The sequence below is a fragment of the Poecilia formosa genome, unplaced genomic scaffold (assembly GCF_000485575.1).
Source record: "Poecilia formosa unplaced genomic scaffold, Poecilia_formosa-5.1.2 Scaffold0, whole genome shotgun sequence".
Lineage (NCBI taxonomy): Eukaryota > Metazoa > Chordata > Actinopteri > Cyprinodontiformes > Poeciliidae > Poecilia > Poecilia formosa.
The window spans coordinates 5,597,918-5,618,291 of NW_006799939.1; the positions used below are offsets into that span (position 1 = coordinate 5,597,918).

At 39.9% G+C, this 20,374-nt stretch overlaps 1 protein-coding gene and 1 long non-coding RNA gene across 6 annotated transcripts in view; one reads left to right on the plus strand and one right to left on the minus strand.

The window, feature by feature from the left end:
• LOC103144611 (plectin-like) overlaps nt 1–11,809 on the minus strand; it is a 132,587-nt gene extending 120,778 nt beyond the window's left edge. For 3 of the 5 annotated variants that reach the window (XM_016677988.1, XM_016677900.1, XM_016677873.1), the window contains exons 1-2: nt 11,389–11,808; nt 8,527–8,719 (exon numbers count right to left, since the gene is read on the minus strand). In XM_016677988.1, coding sequence (XP_016533474.1) covers nt 8,527–8,716 — 190 coding nt within the window. In that variant the 5' untranslated portion in view covers nt 8,717–8,719; nt 11,389–11,808. Of the gene's footprint in view, nt 1–8,526; nt 8,720–11,388 lie in introns of all 5 variants that reach the window. The other 2 variants (XM_016677840.1, XM_016677819.1) reach the window with 1 other exon arrangement.
• A 1,254-nt stretch (nt 11,810–13,063) lies between these two features.
• LOC107837892 (uncharacterized) lies at nt 13,064–13,600 on the plus strand. The gene is made up of 2 exons (XR_001663944.1): nt 13,064–13,116; nt 13,228–13,600. It is a non-coding gene; the product is annotated as an uncharacterized LOC107837892 (long non-coding RNA).
• The last annotated feature ends 6,774 nt before the right edge of the window (nt 13,601–20,374 follow it).

The following is a 20,374-nucleotide window of genomic DNA, read 5'->3' on the forward strand; positions in this document are numbered from 1 at the left end:
AATACCAGTAGCATTAGATGTGCCTAATAACATGACGATTGCAAACAGCAATCGTCATGTTATTAAATCGTCTGAGTTAACAGAGATATCCAGTGATGTCTTGTTAGGGGATTTTCTTGATGTTCTTGGCACAACAGAAGAGATCTGATGTAGGAAAAGGAAAGTCTCTGCAAAGCTTCACTATCAGTCATTTCTTTGGCCGAGGCCAAAATGACATCAGTCAGGAGACCTTCCTGACAGGAAACACGATAAGTACTCTCTAGACTCCTTGTTGTTTGTGCTGCAGCAGGAGCGTGAGCACCTCAGACTGAAACCAAAGGGAAAGTTTTCCACCGCATGCACAGGGGTTTGTCATTTTCTGCAGCATTTTTAGACTTTGCAGACCTTCACCATTTTGTTTATATTACAGAATTAAAGGTTATGCGTTTCCAGACTGTACTTACCGTTTAAATTTGTTTGCTGCTACAATTTCAAAACCACAAACTCCATATCGTACAAAAAAACCTTATAATCATTTCTCACAGAAAAGTGTTAGTGACCACAATGTATATACTTGTTGGCCACACAGAAAACTACGGTCAGTTGGCTGGAAGGACGCCCGGAAACATTTCTCGAGCAAGAACGACAGATTTAATTGTTGGGGAAATATTTAAATAGGCAAAAACACAGACAGTTATTAATACATTAAAGAAATAATCTGCAGCAAAGTGTCATTTAGTTGGGGGTACCATGTAAAAATAAGAACAAAACATAGTAATGGTGTGCAAACTAAAGTTCCACCTCTTACTAAAGGTAACACCATTTTAGAACTGAATTTGGAAAACCATGCTGTAAAGCAGCAGACTGCAAACTAGCTATCTGAGCCAAAAGCCGAACTAATTAACGAGTTTGATAGACTCCCAAATAAGGATGAGCTGATATGATATCAGATCTTAATATTGCTCATCTGTCTGATATTCTATATATTTTACTACCGTTTTGCTACCCTTGGGAGATAAAAATGGTCAGAAACAGACGGCAATAAGATAAAAATAAATATTGGTTGTTCATTTCGACCCAGTTTTATTCATCAAATTGATACCAATATATTAAAAAATACTGATACTGATGTTAGTGCTGATATATCATAAATCCCTAACTCCCAGTGCTACTTTATAATGTATCATGATTTGAAGAACTTTAATTGAAACCCACTACTGAGTAAAAAAAAAGAAGAAAAATTACGTATAAATACACCAACATCCACTACCTTTCTGTGTTAAATAAAGCAGCTGTCACATGTCTGACATTTTTGTTTCGCATCTCTATGTCGGCACCATGACACTGCAAAACTGTGGTATTTTGACCAGAGGTTATCGGAGCGTGATCCCAATCCTGCCTACATGAAGGAAGCCAAAGGCAAAGATACCATGTTCACTCTGTGACATCAAGACAGCAGCTGTCCTAAATAGTGAGAGTCAACTGCACGGAGTAAACCTTTAACACATCACATGCTGTAAACAGTCCCTGGCACAGGCTCCTACAAGATCACTTTCAATTTGAAGACACTTAACAATTTTACAAGCCTTATTAAACCAGCTTCCTATGATCTTACATGAAGGCATCCCCAAGCTGAGGCTGGTTTGTTTGGCTAAACTGACACTCTCTACGATCTGTGAACCTAGCTGAGCGAATTTAAAGTTCAGTAAAGTTGCAAAGAAGAGGAAGAGTGTTTTGCTTTCCACATCTCTCTCTCTCGACAATACTCAACAGTTGCGGGCAGGGCTGCCGGTGGCACATGCATGCATTCTTTAAGGTACACACCCAAGTTTTGTCATTTAACGATCCGACACCGAGTTTGCGTCTCCCACTGCAGCTCACAGTCAGCATGTGCTAACTCTTGTCAGACAAGTATTTAATGACGGCATTCCGGCCGCATTTGGAAATGTCACTTAGAGAGGACCTTAAAGAAGGAACTGGAAACAACAAAACCAGAACACATTTCTGGTAAACAGTTACTTAAGCTTCAAAATAGCTTACGTTTATCAGAGAGGATCTATAAAACTTCTAAAAATTCTATGGTAGACTGTTTCACAAAATAGACAACTGCATTTTAAAAAGATTTCTTTCTTTCCAAGTTGTGCCTTTGATGGTACAACAGAGTCTTTTAAATGTGTAATGCATTTTAATATATTTTACCTCTTGTGTTAAAACATTTTGCAACATCGAGATTATTCACCGACTGGTCAGACAGTCCCCACGGGTTCCCTGTAAACTCTGATTCCGTTTTGCCTGTTTCCTTCAACCATGTCTCCTTTCATTAGGTAATCTACTTGGCCAGACTCATAGCTACATTGTTATGATTATTTCACACCAATTGGTTGGAAGGCAAGCAAAAAAGCCTTTACAAATCTAAACGCATCCAGGGAGAGGGATTATGAAAGTATGTTTCTCCAGAACAGAGTGTGAAAACACAGAAATACGGAGATCTTTCATGCCGACCGACTGATAGTTCGGTTTTAGTCGAGGAACGAATGTCCTGCTCTGTCTCAGCTTACGCTCAGCCGCCTTTTGATAAACTAAAGTGGTTTATGCAGTTTTGATGTTCTTCAAACACATTACATAAGTTGTACGCGTGATTTAAAACATTCACTGTACGTCCAGCTGATAGATTACACTTTTTTAAACAACTTGAAGTATGTAAAAACTACAGTTGTACAAATGTGAAAAGTATTCAGATTGATCTCCTCCTAACCAACCTGTGATCTATCCTCTGACTTTTCTCAACACCACTGCTGTCACATCTATAAAAAGTGTTTGAATGGTGCAATCGGGTGGTAATATTTTCCCATGGGCAGCCAAAGAAGGCGTGGAAGACCACAGCGAACGCAGGCCTGGCTCCCTCTTCTGGATAACCCAAACAAAAACTGCCACCAATCCTTCAATCGGTCCAGATTCACCACACTGTGCTGTGACTCATTTCCTGAAGGCAAAACTTACAAGTGTCAGCATTCCATTTTATAATTCCTCTCTTTCTTTATTTTTAATGATGAAAGCTACAAAAGGACAAGTCTGTTAATCTGAAGCAAGAAATCAGTTCAGTCTGAAAGGCTTTCCCCAAAACGGCATGCGACCCATTGTCTGCTGAAATACAGCAGAGCTCAGTCAGAGAGGACACAGGCGGCTCACTGTGCAGTAAGTGCTATTTGAGAACAGGATGGAAAATGTGACATATTTTCCAGACGCAGTGATGGTTTTTCAGAATGAATGCTGCTGGCCGACCTGCCTCTTCTAGCATGAATCGCCACCTGCTGGACAAACATGTAAACTGCTACTTGAGAAAAGCCCAGTCACACAAAATCTGACTGTGATTGCAAAAAACAACAGAAAAAAAAACAACCCTGGATGGATTGATCAGTGTGAAAAGATGTTTAATATCATTTCAATTTAAGAAACACTGATTGAATACCGAAACAAACAGCGGCTTATTGACATTTTCACAGTTGAATGGGTTTTATCAATAGATAACCGGCCCTTTATGAACATTCAGATTTTTTATATGGTCCAAAAGGAAAATTAGTTTGACACTTCTGCCTTAAGAAGAAACTTAGTGGACCTTTTTGTAGTTTAATCTCAGGGTAAATCCAGCTGTTTGACCTCAGAGGTTTGGAAGATAAATTTACGGCAGAGTTACGTTAGAAAACAGTATCCCAAGCTTTGAACAGCTCACAAAATGAGCTGCAAAATGACATGATTTATTGTCTTCATGAAAGAGTGGCAAAAAGAAATCTATGGTTGAAAGAAAGTCACGAGAAGTTCTATTTGCAGTTTCACGGGAGCAATGTGGAGGACGCAGAGGAAGCAAAAACAGGAGAATAAGAAGGAGGTTCTTGGGTCAGATGAGGCAAAAATGTAACATTTTAAGCTTCACAAAATGGCAGAAAACTGATTAACATGAACACATCATCCCAACAGCGAACGGGTGTGCGTTTCTTAAACGAGGAGCTGACGAGAATATGCAGCTAACAACAAACCACCCTGGAAGAAAAATGGTTAGAAAACAACAACAAAAAATGTGACGCTGGGTTGGAAGTTCACTTTCAGCAGCGCAATACCTCTAAACAGAAACCTGGAGCTTCAATTGATCTAAGCAAATTCTTCTGTTACATCGTCCCAGTCAAAGTACACGCCTCGAATTGGGAAATTTGAGTCAAGAGTTGAGATTGATGTTTATAGACACTCTGTGTCTAAACTGACAGAGGGCTGAAAGTTTCCGTCTCTAGATGTGAAGAGTGTGGAAGTATTGCCTCACAGGCACCCAATACAAACGCACAACACGCTTTCCTGAGTCTTGTGCATAAAACAGTCATTTCACTTCACAGTCACGATGAATAAAACCCAAGTAAAGGCTCGTGTCCTCTTTCCTTTCCATCACGGCGCAGAATGACAACGCGACGTGTCGCGGATGATCTTTACAATTCGATGCCTAACGTGCGGCACCCTGCGACATTGTACCGCTAAAATATTCAGGGCTCCGTTCATAAACGTGATTCGTGCCCGCATACTGCAGGTGTGTGTGAGCGAGGGAGCGTCTGTGTGCGGTGTTCTCTCAGGATCACATCATAGCCTGTTGGTCATGAATTATTGAGCAGCGCTCTGTGGAGATGTCTGCTGCCAGCCGTCTAACAGCCAATATCCAAGCAGACGCACCATGAAGTCTGCTCTTAGAAAATACAATTCAATTACAGAGACATAACTTACATTGCATTGTGGATAGGAACTCCGTAAGATTACGCCATGATGCCATATTAGCTGGGAATCCTTCATAGATCCACTACAAAGCCTTGACAGGAAGCAACAACCTACGTTCTTTGGCTTGACACCAACAAATTATTGTTATTTTAATTTTACTTTTTTAAATAAATGGTTGAGCTGATAAATGTGTCATCCAGACCACAGAGGACAAGTACTTGTGACTGCATGAAATTACAATTTGTTTTGGCAAAACAGACGGTGGTGGCAGCTGCTAAAGACAAATTCTTTCATTGCAGTGAAAAAGTGTTTTCAAGCTTCACAAAACTGCTTGGGGAAACAAAAAGAAAACCCACCAACAGACCCTGATCTGCAGCATCAGACTGAACTTTGCCATCATGGACTCAAATACGTTGTGAAATCTCACCTTATTTAGTCAAAATAAGAACTTGAGCCATGAGTAAAACCTTCCAGAACACAAAAAAGTCACAAAACATTCCTCTGCCAAACATGAAGGATGACCTTAGGCCAGGGGTCCCCAAACTACGGCCCGCGGGCCGAATCCGGCCCGCCATGTCACGTCATTTGGTCCGGCCCCCTGAACAGTGCCGGATCCGGCCCGCCTCCTCATACCAGAGAGCATTCAGTGTTTTTTTTTCATATATTGTATTTTCTGGTTTATATGTGGATTTTTCTTCAACCACCAGGGGGGCTCTTGAGCAGATGTGAAACTAACTTTCCCTCAATGGAATATATACTCGTCAGTCCCAGTCACCGTTTCACTCACGGTTTTTTCCATTTGCATTCTGGGTAAAAATCTATCTAAAAGCGCGAATGTGTCATCGCTCCCCTTCCCCCGTCGACAAGAATTTTCTAAGGTTTCTTTCTCCAAAAAGTAAGACCGGCCCCCGACCAGAGAAAGGAACAGCTATGTGGCCCTCGCAGGAAAAAGTTTGGGGACCCCTGCCTTAGGCATTTTATCGTCCTACTGCACCGACCCCAGGGTCGTCCGGTGAACATAGTCTTCTGATGCTTTATCACTTTGTTGTGTTCTGTCTTTTTGCTGAAATATTTACCTCTTTGTTTTAGAAATATGTGGATTATTGCCAGCAACGTGAATTTCTGCTGCGTTTTCGGTACGTATAAATGTCTCATGCTCCAAAAGGACACAATTGAAAGTTTTCCAGTCTATGAAACCATAGAGAGGAGAGATGCGTTATTCCTAGAAGTTTTCACAGTTGGTTATTAAAATAACCAGGTTCCAAACTCAATGCATTTTACTAAAGTTCCTAGTGAGCAATAAGGTTTCCTCCTATTTGCAGTAGTGGTTTTCAATAGTTAATAATAACCCATGCGACTACATTCCCCAAAAAAAGTTATTTAAAACCTAAACTGTGCACTTTGTTTTCTACGTCTAAGTCAGCTGCCATATGAGTCACTGATTGGAACCTTTAATCAATCCTCTGTCTGCTAAAGCAGAGAAACAAGGAGTTTACTACTTTAAAGAGAAATATATTCAGTTTGATATCCAACATTTAAATCTGCCTCTTCTGGCTTAAAAATAAAATAATGCCCCAGTTAGAGAATATTTTTAACCTAACAGAGATTAATTGACTTAGCCTCTCCTTTTGAAACAATGAAAAGGAGAAACAGCCAATGGCTCCATGGTAACACTGGCGGAGCAACAGAGATTTACAGCTCAGGTGGGAGAACGTGTTGAATGAATCTGCCTGTTTCAAAAGAGTGGTCAGAAGAAAGGGATTCGTGAAAGAAAGCCAGAAGAAGTCGTCTCACAATTTGACAGAAATCATGAAATCATGAACACAATAAATGCCAGACAAGATCAAAATGTGGCTTTTGGCGTAAACACTGTTCCATACATGTTCATGTTGGATTAAATCTGTCATTTTAGACACAAAACTACATTTTAGCACTTTATATGTTTTGAAAATCGATGTTTTACAGCCTGTGTATTTATTTCTTCAATGTTATTTTTTTTATTATTATTATTCATATTTCAAGTGAAATCAGATTTTATTTTACTCAGTAAAGTCTCCTGAAGGGATGGGGATGGAGACAAAAGTCTCAAGCAGGACAAAGGTCCAAAATAACACAGTGAAATAATCATATGGAAGCATGTTATCACACATAAACTAATGAAGAAATGTTTCTCATTTTCCCTGCTGCATAAACACCCAAATAAATCTGTAACTGTACTGCAAAAAGAAAAATGAAAAGAAGAAGAAAAAAAAAAAACACGTGGAACGTTAAATGATTTTTATGTCGATATTCTCATTTGGGACTTTTGACATTTTAAGAAGTCTACTGTATTATTACCATAGAACAGAATGAAGAGTCTTTGACTAACTACGGTATAAAAATGCAACTTTAAGTCCATTCTGCAATCTGTGTCTGCATATATAACCATTTATTAAATCTTTTTATGAGTCCAAGGTCTGCAGCACATTATGAATCTATAAGAAGTGCACTTCTTATTCCCTAAAGCTAATCTGCATATAGTGTTGCAGCAGCAGCCAGCTGGTCAGTCAGCAGAGCCCTTAGAAAAGCTAAGCCCCTCCAACAGGGGGCTGACACAGCCTGGCCTGCTGATGCACACTGGAGACAAACTGAAGTAAATGACTACTATGGCTAACAAAGGTGTCAAAAAAGTCCTTCAACTCCCTGAAAACAAACTCAATCGAGCGCTTCATCACATTCTTACACTTTTTAATGAATGCCGTCACTCGTTTCATTTGCCTGGCAACTCTAAGGACCAGACATCAGCGATATAAAACAATTAAGACTGATAGCATCCACCTGCAAAGTGGAGTTGTCCCAAGCAGGAGCCAGTCACGACAAAGAAATTAGTAGCAATGACATCGTAATGAGATTTACAACGTGGAATGCATTTACTTGTCAAGTGGTTGGTATATTAATAATACAGGTCTTGTTTTAGAAGTGACGGCAGCTATCGCATGTAATAAATGACCCAGACTGCCTCTGTTTATTAAAACGATGTCGCTGATTTATTGTTGCAGTTGCATCTTAAATGAGGCTCTCTCTGGCCAAGGAGTTTATAAATGGATGTAACACATCAGCCCCAAGTGATCAGAACATTCTAGTAAAAGGAGCTGCAACCATCATGGGACGGGAAACAAAATGATTTAGTCAAGTTCCCCAGCCATTTGCTTCCATTGCTTTTCATTAAAAAGCATCTTAAAAACACAAATTATACTTATTTCCACTAACCGTTTTCCTTCCCTTGATGCACGCTCCATTTCGCCAGCCTAGCAAATCACAGAAATAGTTTTAACGTGGTTCAATTAACCACGTAAAAATGTGGTTAAAAACGTGACGGTAAAACGTGGTTAATTTAACTTGACCACATGGTTCAACTAACCATGTGGTTCAATTAACCAGGTTTCACGCGGTTAATTAAACTGTAAAGCCTTAACAACAGAAGCAGTTTATTTAATTTTTTTATTTGTTTCAAATTATCCAGCAAAAAAAGATGAAACTTTATCTGAATTTTATTTGTTTTTACGTTGTCTTTATATTTTTTCTACAAAACTAAACAGTTGCTGGCAAACGAGCTCAACTGACTTTGCATTGATTTAATTATGGATTGAATAAAAAAATAATAAATTAGAGGGGATAAACAAAAGAGTGAGCTACATGCAAAGAAATACAGTAGGCTAAAGAATGTATATTCACAAGCTAGCTTACCGGCTAAAGTTTTCCATAAGCTAGCAGCTTATCTCTGGTTAAAACACATTTGTTTAACGGTCCTCCTACCTGCAATGCGAATTACAGCCCTCTCTGCTGGATCCAGGACCTCTCCTGAAGCCGATTTGGAGCGTTTGACCCTCTGGAGTTTGGACAGGTTCCAGGGCAGGGTGTCTCCAGGAGACGGGACGCTGAATTTCTCTTCAGAGGTTTCCTCCAACGGGGTTCGGTCCCTGCGCCTGTCCTTCCGAGCTGCCATCACCTACCGAATGAAAAGATTAAAGAACAGAGAGTCAGACCCGCATGTACTGAGGGCTACATACTGTATGGGGGGAATTGTTGACTTTTCAGGAGTGTTTTTTTTTTTTTTTTGCTTCAATAACTAGACACGGGCCAAGTTACAGTTATATAATCAAACTTTTTTCCAAAGGGTTCAAGAACTGCATCTCATTTAAGTTGGGTATACTTTTCACTGTTTTTTTTTTAAGTGTTTTGTGGCTAGAAAGTAAATGGGTTAACTGCAAACAAGAGCCAAAGGCTGAAAGGAAAAGTGAGACATTACATTCATGTTTTAGCCCAAGGTATTGCGTCACGCACAAATATGTAGACTACCAGATGTTTACTATTTGAAAGCACATTACTTCCTAACTTCAAATTCCTCAAGCAAGCCTCTAGCTAATTATTAATCCTCTGGCTGACTGCCAGGAACCAAGGTGGTAAAAAGGAAAAGAAAAGATCCTACTGCAGCCATCCAGGATCTACAGCATGCTTCAGGTAACCGCAGCTTTTAAATGTTTGACAGTAGGCGCAAAGCGGGGCGAGATAAAACACAAAACGCATGACTGCAGGGTGCCATAAAATGCGCCGACGCACAGTGCAGCTTTATGGAATATTATCAGTCACATGTGAAGATGCCATCGGGGAGAGAGACGACATGGCAAAGAGATAACAGCAGTTTATGGATCTGCACCCACTCATGCAAAGACCAGGTGTTTCTGAGAAGCTTTTATCAAGTCCTGAGCTCAACTCCTCTTCAGTTCTGCTTTGTGCACATGCTTCTGACTGCATGTAGAAGGCAGAGAGCCTCAAATCCAAATCAATACACACACACCAATCGCTACATAATGAAGAATGTTTTTCAAAGTGCTCATTCAGCTTTATGTGAATGTTTTATCGGGACCCATAAACGCCGTGTACAATAGAGCCGTCAGCCAAAAAGGAAGTGATCTATGTCTTCACATTACACCGTCTCTCACATTATAAACCAGTGACATGTTTCAAGTTGATCATGGAAAGCATGATGCATCATACTCAACATCTCAGGATGAGTCGAGAAAATAAATATGGTGGAGACATGCCCACAGAAAGAGAGAAAAACTCCAAACAAGGATCAGCCACTTGGCACACTTATGGTGAGTAATGGAAACGGAATGATACGCCTCGTCGCCGTTGCTTCTAACGTTTTGTGGATGTGAGTTAAGACAACAAAATATAAAACACGAAGGTTTTCCAACTTTAATCAGAAAAATTACATTTTTTTTAGGTCTACACATAGTTTTGTTGTCTGGCAAAGATCTCACATACAGCAGTTGGTACATTTCTGTGGCATTCACAAGAGTTAGGTGAAATACTGCATAGCAGCAAAGAGAGATTTGTCATTGCTATTTTCATTGCACAAGAAAAACACACAAAAACAGGAGTTTTTTTTTTTTTTTAAACTCAGTGTTGGGTCAAAACCAAACTGTGACCCCGTTTCCTGGGTTACATAACGGATCAGACCGAGCCTCATTATTCTTCACAGACCCACATTATGAACCAAACTGCATGAAGTGAGAAGGTAAAATGGTCAAATTATGTTGTACAACAATGCTAATGGCTTTAGCTCACACTGGAGAATAAGCTTAGCATGAGCTGTATCGCTAAAGTCGCTAGCACAATCTAGTTCTCACTATGTTCAACATTCACACTTTGACCAAAAATGATCAATTGCCATTTTTTGCAACTATTTATGTTTATGCAGTTTTTTGGTTTTGTTTTACTGTATTAGCTTTTGAAGTTCTAATAAAGAAAGCAAGTTTGTTTACTTCAGATAACATTACCCTTTTATATAGAAAGTTACAACAAGCTTGTGTTTACTATGCTTAGCATTCACAGCTCAACAAAAAAAGGCATAAAATCAGTATAACCCAGTAATATTTTAAATAATTCTATACTGATGTCCCACTGGACATTATGTAGTGCGGTCACTTTTTCAAATCAAAGATTTCCACGTCCATTTAAGACCAAATACTGCTTCTGTTGTTGGTTGCTCTTCTCAACTCAGTCTTCTTATCTCATTTAAGGGTTAAAAACTTCCTCCAATAATCTGCAGCAGGACCCATAACTGGATCATTATGACTGGATCAATCCATAATTAACCCAAAACTGGGTTAACATTTAAACCAAGTAGGATTGTTTCTGGCCCAGTATTTTTTTTGTTTGTTTTTGTTTTTGTTTTGTTTTTTGATTGCGCACAATTCTTGTGCTAACTGAATGTTTATTTTTGATATGTGCATATTGTTAGGAATCACTATTTCCCAAAGCGCCCCTTCATGTTACCCTCCAGCATTTCTACTGTTTTTTGTTGTTGTTTCTGTATAGGTTTTTTTTTGGAAGACAAGAAGCATTGAGAGCCAGTCATGCTGCTGTCGGGACGTTCATCCCGGGATCAGGCGCCTATTTTTACCGGCTTTCTTAAGAAAGGTCCTACTGGCCCGATGCGCATCCAACAACCTCCTGAGCCAAAAAGACGCAAACTGCAAATGTGCCTCTGCAATTAAAAACACACACTACACCTCTGCTGTGTCTAAAAAGTCCAATATTCCTTGAATGACAAGCTTTAAAAAAATAGAAAAGAAAAAACGGGACCAAATGAAATGGACTCGCCCTTACCTTTCTGCGGAAATGGATGAGTGCGTAAAAGCGTGTCAAACAGCCATAAATGTGCCGGTGCCGATCACTCCCGAGTCCTTCGCGCTATCAGCGACACAAACAGGGCGTCTGAAGGCCGCTGCCCGTGACAGACAGCTCGCTGCATGGGTTTGCCGGTGTCAGGTGAAGCAACCACTCCTTTTAGGGAATGCAGCGCCGCTGGGGGGGAAGGAGGCTGCGGGGACGAGTCCGCAATCATCTGTGATGTTCCGCCTCCGCTTCGCTCAGGCTGTCCTGCTCGGACAGCATCCCTCCCCTCAATTCAAAGACTTAGAAGAAGAAGAGAAAAAAAAAGAAAAGACAGAGCAGAGGTGCTGCTACACGCAGCGTCTACTTATGACTGCAGCAGAAAACAACAGGAAGCAGACCTGCGTCCTTTTCTCCAAGGCGATCGATGCCGCTGTTGGGGGGAGGCAAGAGGGGGAGGGGGGTTGTTTACCGATCGACCGGCAATTAACGGCGTGTCTCCACCAGCTGGGTCTGGTTGCTGCGGCGAAAAGCCGCATGACTCTCTGATCGATTAGTCGGCCTGGCCGTCCCGGGCAGATGGAGCTTTTGTTGCGTCCATGGACCCCTAAGGGAAACGCTTGGAACATCAGCGATGTTTTGGGCTTCAGTGCTGTTAGAATGAGGTGGAGTGTCAGCCCGTCACTGAGCTAGAGCGAGAGGTCATGATTGGATTGTGCACCAGCTAATCAATATGACACAGCAAACACATCTGATGTGGATGTCAACAAAAATATTGGAGTCAACAAAGCATCTCTATTTTTTTGTTGTTGTTTTTGTTTTCTTTTTGTAGTTTTTAGACGTATATCTAATTTTAATTCGCCATTTTCCTACCCAGTTTATTTAGTTTACGGATTCCACAACAGTTGGAAAGAAACTCTGAAATTAAGCAAAAATATTAACAACAAAATGCATTAGTAGACTATTGTAGGAGGCATGTCAAAACCATTAGTGATTTTTGACAGAATCCTTACTACATACACATGGCTGCTTTATGAAAACATATTATGGTGAAGATTGTTGCATATAAGATAATAAAGAGAATTCCTAATGGGAAACCTTGCATAAATGAGAATAATCTGGAACTGATACACCACCCTGCAAGAATTCACGTTTCTTTCAGCAATTTAAGGTTAATAATAATGATGATGATTATGATGAAAATATTAATCATTATCATCATCATCATTATCATCATATTAATTTAAACAAGTGCTGCAAGTGCTCTACACAAAAAACAACATATTAAATGACACAAGAAAACACAAATTGTACATAAAATCAGTTAAAATTCATAAGTTAGACAACAATGAAGTCATAAAAATACAAAAAGATATTCAAATGTTAAAGGCCTTGTTATAAAAGCAAGCTTTAGCAAACGATTTAATAGAAGACAATGTAGAGGTTTGTCTAATATTTAGAGGAAGAGCATTCCACAAAGTAGGAGCCCCGACCATAAAAGCCCTTCCTCAAAAACGAGGAACACAGTAAAAGTCCGTTCAGTTCGTTTTAAATGAAGACGTTTGGGATCCAGCCAGGAGAAGCATAACTTGAATACATGGACGACACTGACATCTAGTGGTGAAAATTGGTAAGACTTGAGTGTCTTATTTCTCTTTCCATGAGGGACTGGATCAACAGCAGCACCAAAACAAGATGCAAGTGAACACCTTCACCCTATTGGTTCGTTTTTTCCTCATTTATTTTGCCTTAAAGTTACACACCAAAACTTTTAGTAAGCGTATAAATAAATATTAAAGTATCTCCTGTTTTTTTTTTCTTGTTCCCTACCAGCCTGGAATCCCCTATCCGGCCTGTCATGGTCAACGATCCCTGCTGTGAGAACCTGTCTGGATCCACCCTCCCCTCTCCATGTCAGGGACAACTCAGTTATGCTGTCAGTGACAAATGTCTCACTCTTCCTTCACAGCCAGATGTATAAAGTTTATGCAAGCACACATTCCTGGCAGAGCACTGGACTGGATAGTCCTGGACTAGAGCGGAACCAGACAAATGACAGTTTTAGCAATGTAACAGAGTTTTACTTCTTTCTTTTGTTGTTTTCCTTCTTCTTGGTTACTCATGATAACTTCAGTAAGGAGTTTGTCTTGGACGATGGAAGCAAGTCAGAATGTTCCTTACTTGCTCTCGTAAACTTCATTTCCTACTTTGTGCCTTAATTATAGATGCAGCAAACTGACACCCTGCAGTGAGTTACCACCGTACTGTTACGTCTGACTTAACATGTCGGTCCCAGCTAGCCAGTTAATTTGAAATGTATCTTCACATGACATATGTCTGTACTAAATGGGAAAAATATCTTATGATGCAACAACATGACAGGGAAATTAGCATATAAACACATTTTTTTTTTACAACATATCAAAGATAATTATGGACTTACACAAGTTTGAAATATCTTTGAGAACACTTTCCATACCTTGAGGGTGCTACATCCTTCTCTACAAAGTTTTACACCCAAGTATTGTAAAAGTAAAATTAACGTTAATGTTCAGTCCACCATACCGTTCAGGAAGCAGAATTCCAGAAGTTAGTGTTTGGTGTAAAACATGAGCATCAAACCCAAAATAAAAGCAAAAGAACTTGATAATTACGCAAAATAAAATCCTGTACCAACATGGGCTGAAGTGTCAACAATTGAAAACAATTATGAGAAACCTGTGGAAGCACATACTCAATTTTAAAGAAGTATCTCTGAGAAAATACTGTTTTCAAACAAAAAGTGATTTAACATTAAATGTTCACTCATGTTTAACATCGGTGAGGGAAAAAAAAACAACTGCACCTATTTGTATAAAGTAAATATTGAGTTTCAATTGTGTTATTTTTAATTTGTAAAAATTGTGAAATGATCCAAAAGTTACATTTCATGTTATTTTGCACGCTATTCATATGCTATACAAATAAATGAACATTTTACCATTTTTAAACCCATAAAGAAGTATTTAAATGATCAACTTAAAAACATGAAGTATAAATTATAAAAATAATTCAGCATTTATGTCACTGTGATGAGTGCTGGTGAGAAAGTGTTAAGTAAATAAATATTTTAATTTAATTATACAACATCAAAGAAAGAAGTCATCTTTACAAGGGATTGAAAAAATGTGTAGTGTGCCGCTCTGTTGCTATGATAATTTTGTTATTTAGATTTTTATTTTTGCCTCATCCATTTTTAAGGGTCAGTTTCCCTTTCAGCCTATGAAACTATTAAAAAAACACCACAGTATAACACAAAAGTTACAAATTTTACATCTGTTACAGTGTTATGAAAAATGACCTGCCCTATTTCGTCCTCTATTTTTCCAGATGTTACTAAATCTGTCTCTCTGTCAAACTGAGCAGGCACCAAAAAAAATAAAAAATAAAAAACCCAAAATGCCTTAAATCACTTAGCGCTACATAAAGAGTGCCGGGACATAACTCAGTCCAGGTCTTGTCAGAACAAACGTACCACGTTTAACTGATGCTCAGCTCTACGTTCCCAGAAACAAAGACACTTTCCGAGCTTCCAGACGGTTCTGAAGTGGAAGTACAGTAGATCCAGCTGTAAATTTAGTGTTTTGCATATTATGTTCATGATAATGTTTCAGCTCTACTTTCCTTTGTGGCTAGTTTGCATCTCGATTTAAATTTGGTAATTTTGCATCCTTTTGAATTCATGTCTGACTGACATCCTGTCTGTTTTTAGGACAGATGACCTTGTGAATCTCCCAGTTTATATCCACTATTTAGTTTATTTTGATATTACTAATTAAAATGAACATTTATGCTGGCTTTGTGTAATTTTCCAAAAAATATTTCCATAGTCTTAACCCACAGTTTTACTCAACATAACTTGGCTTGAATCTGTCTAATACTGCTTGTGTTCGTAGAGGCTCCAAGTCACTGCTGTTGGCAAAACAGAATTTTCACTGAAGTAGTCCAACACTGCCCTCTAGTGGAGTTTTAAAAGAACTGCTTAAAATGCTGCTCACCTAAAGGACTGAGTTCCAGGCAATTCGTGGATTATTTGAACAATCCCACGTTTTGTACAATCTCATTGAACCAGTTGGAAGAAAGGCTGCCTCATCCGCAAAGCCCTCAGACATAACATTTGCCACATCAATGAAGACGATCTTTTCCCTCGAGCTCTGCGTGGTTCTTCAGCCTTCCACTCACCAATGGAAACACCGCTTTAACCACTAAGAGCTGCTTTTTCTTTTTCAAGGTATCAAGAAGATTCTTGTATTTTTGGGTGTGTGTTTGTGTAATGGAAAGCACATAGTTTCGGGGAGCAATCACACTAATAAAGCCATTATAATGTTTGGAAATTTGGAGCCCGCTCGCAAAGATATTAGGTTCGGTTTGTATGATTTACATTATCGGCAATCGGAAAGACTGAACGGCTTCTCCACCGTGAGTCACTTTTGGAGAAGATGGCATCACAGGGGGAGTTTGCTCAGACATGGTGAAACCTAGTCACATGCTTTCTGTAAGGTATAACTGGCCGACCAAAACATTAAGTAGATATATATAGATATATATATAATTGACTTATTATCAACCGCTAAATGCGTTCGTTCAGTCTGACCACATGGCCACAGTAGAACGCTGCAATGGCCAGAGGCGCACATAAACACATTCGGAACCGGCGTACCGCTCCGTGCATCCACGTGTACACACAGTACGCTTAATCCACACCAACCGCGTTCATACGCAACGGCACACTCCTGCAACGCATTCCCCTCCAACTGCTGGTCGGAACCCAGACACCGCATGCCAGTGCACCTCGCTCTCTGAGCCGCAGGCCGCAAGAGGAGAAGAAGAAACAGATGGGTACCAGCTGTTTGGACGAGCGCCCTGCGTGTACCCAGCTACTGTATTTGCACCACACACACACACGCACGCACACACATACACACATGCATGGACACTAATCAAAGACATTTAGCTGCTCGTGGAGTATTTATTCACACAGCATTTGTTTGTGCTGTTAAACACGTTTGAAAACCTTGGCTCGGTTTGCACCGAAATCGGAGACTTCCTGTTTTGCCGTTCTGCTCCCAACGTTCGCAGAGCTGCACGTTTATGGCAATTATGCAGGAATTTTCAAAAGAAATACAACTCTGGGTGTATAGGTAGGGTACATGCACTCCCCAGTTGCTGTGATTGTGCATTTAGAAAGTGCTAGTAAAGAAAGGGAAGTGTATTGATGGTTTTGAAGACGTGCACTGAACCACCAGATTTTTCCTGACTTTGTAACATCAAAGATGTTGCTCCGTTTTGAAATCTCGAAGCAACTTGTGTTGACACTCTTAGGCATTTATATGACCTTTAGTGTGTGCGTTTGCTCAGATTGCCTCAGATTGATCTTAGCTTAAAAGGAGCATGAATGACACTGTAAGATGGAAACAAGTTGGTTTTTATTAGTTGATCTATGTGAAGAAATTAAAAATAACGCATTAAACTAGTCACTGACAAAAATGAAACCTCTAACGATCAGCTTCAGTGATTTAAAAATGAGAATCGTACAAAAGGATCACTGGCCAAAATGGCTTCATCTACAATGTCGGGGTTGAACAAACAACATTGGTTGGGAATGCAATCCCATAACAGCAAACAGCACATATTTATGCTGCGCCAGCAATGAGTGAAAGGGACATTTCACTGTTCTTTGCTTAAGGAGTCAGAGAGATCTGTGGAGAGGTGTTTGGATGTAATCTAGATACAGCGACTCCCGTACACAGCGGCTTGCTGAAAATAAAACTTCAACTTTTCACAACCTGTCAAGTTACAACCACAAACTGCAATTATATGCACTTGGATTTCACATGACAGGCCGATACAAAGCAGTCTATGTATGTGAGGTGGAAGAAAGATGAGACACAAGTTTCAAAATGTTTTACAAAAAAAAGAAAGAAAGAATTTGAAAAGTGCATAAACTTACAATGGGCTCCTTTTATTCTGCTGTGCCTAAATAAACTCACAGCAACAAACTGCCTTCAGAGGTCACTTTCATAAAAGGTTTAAACAGGGTCTGGTTATGAAATAATACCCTGCACTTTGTAAATACAGAGCACTGTTTAATCCATTATCTGGAGAAGAAAAGAGTGTTCCTCCTCTCCAAAAATAGTCCTGGCCGAAGTCTTTCTGTCCGGTTTGGATGTTCTCTCTGTCCATGTGGATACTCTGCTCCACAGCCCAAAAGCATACATGAGACATCTGCCATTAGTTATTGTTGCGTTTGTGTGTGTGTCACTGTGTCGTCCTGCGATGGAGCCTGTCCAAGATGCAATCCGCCTCTCATCCAGCAACTGCTGGAGAAAAGGGAACCAGCAACCCGGAAAGGATCATGGCTGTTAGAACGGCCCATTCAAAGTCCACATCTTCATTAATCCAATTGTAAATCTGTGGCAAGACGTGAAAACTGATGTTCTCTGATGTTATGTTGTGATGATGTTGGTTTATCACATATAATAACTTGAAGTTTTTGGTTGCAAAATCAGAAAATCAGAAGATAGTTTCAACTAACTGTGTTCAAACAGACAGTGGTGAATATGTTTATGATCTAGAAAACAGTTTAGAAAGTCCTTCTTTAAAGTTTTTATTGAAACAATTTCCACTTTGTAACTTTCTTCCCCTCTTGTCCCTCAATATCAACTTTCTACAATGATACATGTTGTTCACAGATCCATTTTTATTCTGTTTTTTTTTTTGTTTTGTTTGCATTTTCCATGCAAAAGCAGCTGCTTCTAAATCTGACCCCAGCTACCACATTCATCTGATGCACATAAACCTGTGACTCTTGCAACATGTCTTACCCAAACCAAAATTCCCTTTCAGCTTCCTGAGACGCAACCTTCCTCTGACCCAATGGCATCAGTAACCGCCAGCAAGTTTCTTGCTTTCATTACACTAACTTTGAGCAGAACGTGTCTCGTTAAATAAAAATAAATGCAGCATTACTTGAAGTACAGCGAAGTTACGGAATAGCTCATTTGAATCTGAAGGTGCTGTGACAGTCAAGCCACTACAAACGCGACATTAAAACATCACAGAGCGCAACGATCTGCACAACTGGAGAAAAAAAAAGGTATGAAAAAAAAACAAATAGAAAAAAAAGAAAAATTATAAATGGAAATGGTACAGTGAGTACGGTTGGCCACGCTTGTCTTTTGATTTCGAGCTTCAGGCGCTGATGTGGTCTGGCCAGCGTGGGTTTAGAGGGCAGGCCAACAGGATGTCTTTAATGAACCAGAGCACATTTGAGCTGTCACATCTCGCGACACGCACAATGCCTGGCACAAATAGGAAAACCCAGAGAAACATGGTAAAAAATAACAAGTATGTGTCAAACCCAGAAAATGCAGCCTCTTAGACAAAAAAATGGAGGCCACCAACTGCAGTTAATCTGTCCTCTGGGTTTTAGGAGACTGAGACAGCCCTCCTCTGGTTGGCTCTCAACATCACATACAAACATATATATATATATATATATATATATATATATATATATATATATAAAGCTGTTTATCACCACAGACTCTTGTGTTCTGGGACTGCCTGTGTATGATTTATGGTGGCTGGTGGCTGAGTTTCCCTGCTACGCCCACCAGATGGTGTTGCCGGTGTATGGTATAACTGGGGCAGATGTGGCGCCTGCCATTGTGGCAGCAACAAAGAAAGAAAGAAAGAAAAAAAAAACAAAAAAGCTCACATCATTTTCACAATAACTGTAGCCTGTGGTGATGGTTCAGTAACTGAGAGTGTTGATATGCTGCATATTGTTTCAATTACTCCCAAAATGTTGCTCCAGCCAGTGCCTAGGAAAATGCTCAAAATACTCCATGTTTGATCTTGTGGGTAGTTGTGAAACTGGAAATGAATGGTGATTAACTATAATGATGACCGTGGTGGTGAAACATTTTGTGCCACAGGTTGTTTGACTGTGTGAACTGTCTACGTATGCTAGATCTACAAGCTAGAAACCCCTTAAGGATTTCTTTTGGGGGGGCAATGGGGAGGAGGCAGACTCGACAAATGTTGCGTCCATTCAGGAAACCTATTCCGCACTTTGTCAAATGGCAGCAAGTCATAAACCAAGCTTTAAAAGTGGATCTCAGGTTTAGATTTCTTTTGTTTTACCTTGCTACCCGTTGTTTAGCTCTAGCTCGACTGTTTGTCAATGACGTGAGAGTGTGTGTGTTGCACTGGAGGCCTCCCAATCTTGACAGAGGAAGAGGGATATGGCCGTGATTAAAGTAGGCACTAAAGCAAAGGTGGTAATTGGGATCATAAACACTCGCAGTTCCATTCACCCCTCTAATGAAGCGTTCGTGTTTTTCCAAGCAACCGCCGTGTCAGACGGGCAAAGCATCCACGCCGAGCCAGACTCAAGTGTTTAGCCATCTTGAAATATTTTGATCCGAAGAGGAAAGATGTCAGCAAAACACAATTTCCCCGTACGCAGCGTATACCAAAAGTTATGACTAGTTTCCCGTCGTCTCCAAAAAGGGAAGGAAAGAAAAAAAGTTAAATAAATTCATGTTTTTCTTCCCCACAGTTGTAGAAATATTACAACCCAAGTGTGACAGCTGGAAGCAGTCAATCTCAACTAGTGGGCCTCTAAAAGTAATTGGATGTAAAGAAATACCTCCTTTTTTTTTGTTTAATGCACACATACAGGGCTTTGCAGAAGTATTCATACCCCTTAAACGTTTTCACATTTTGTCACGTTACGCTAACTTCAGTGGGATTTATTGGGATTTTTACGTGACAGACCAACACGAAGCAATGCATAGTTGGGGGAGAGGACGGAAAATGAGGCATGGTTTTTAAAAATGTTGCAGTTAAGATTTTTTTTTTTAATGCATATATGGCATTGGTATTAAGCGCCTGTAAGTCAAACCACACTTTGTCACAATTACAAGTCTCGCGT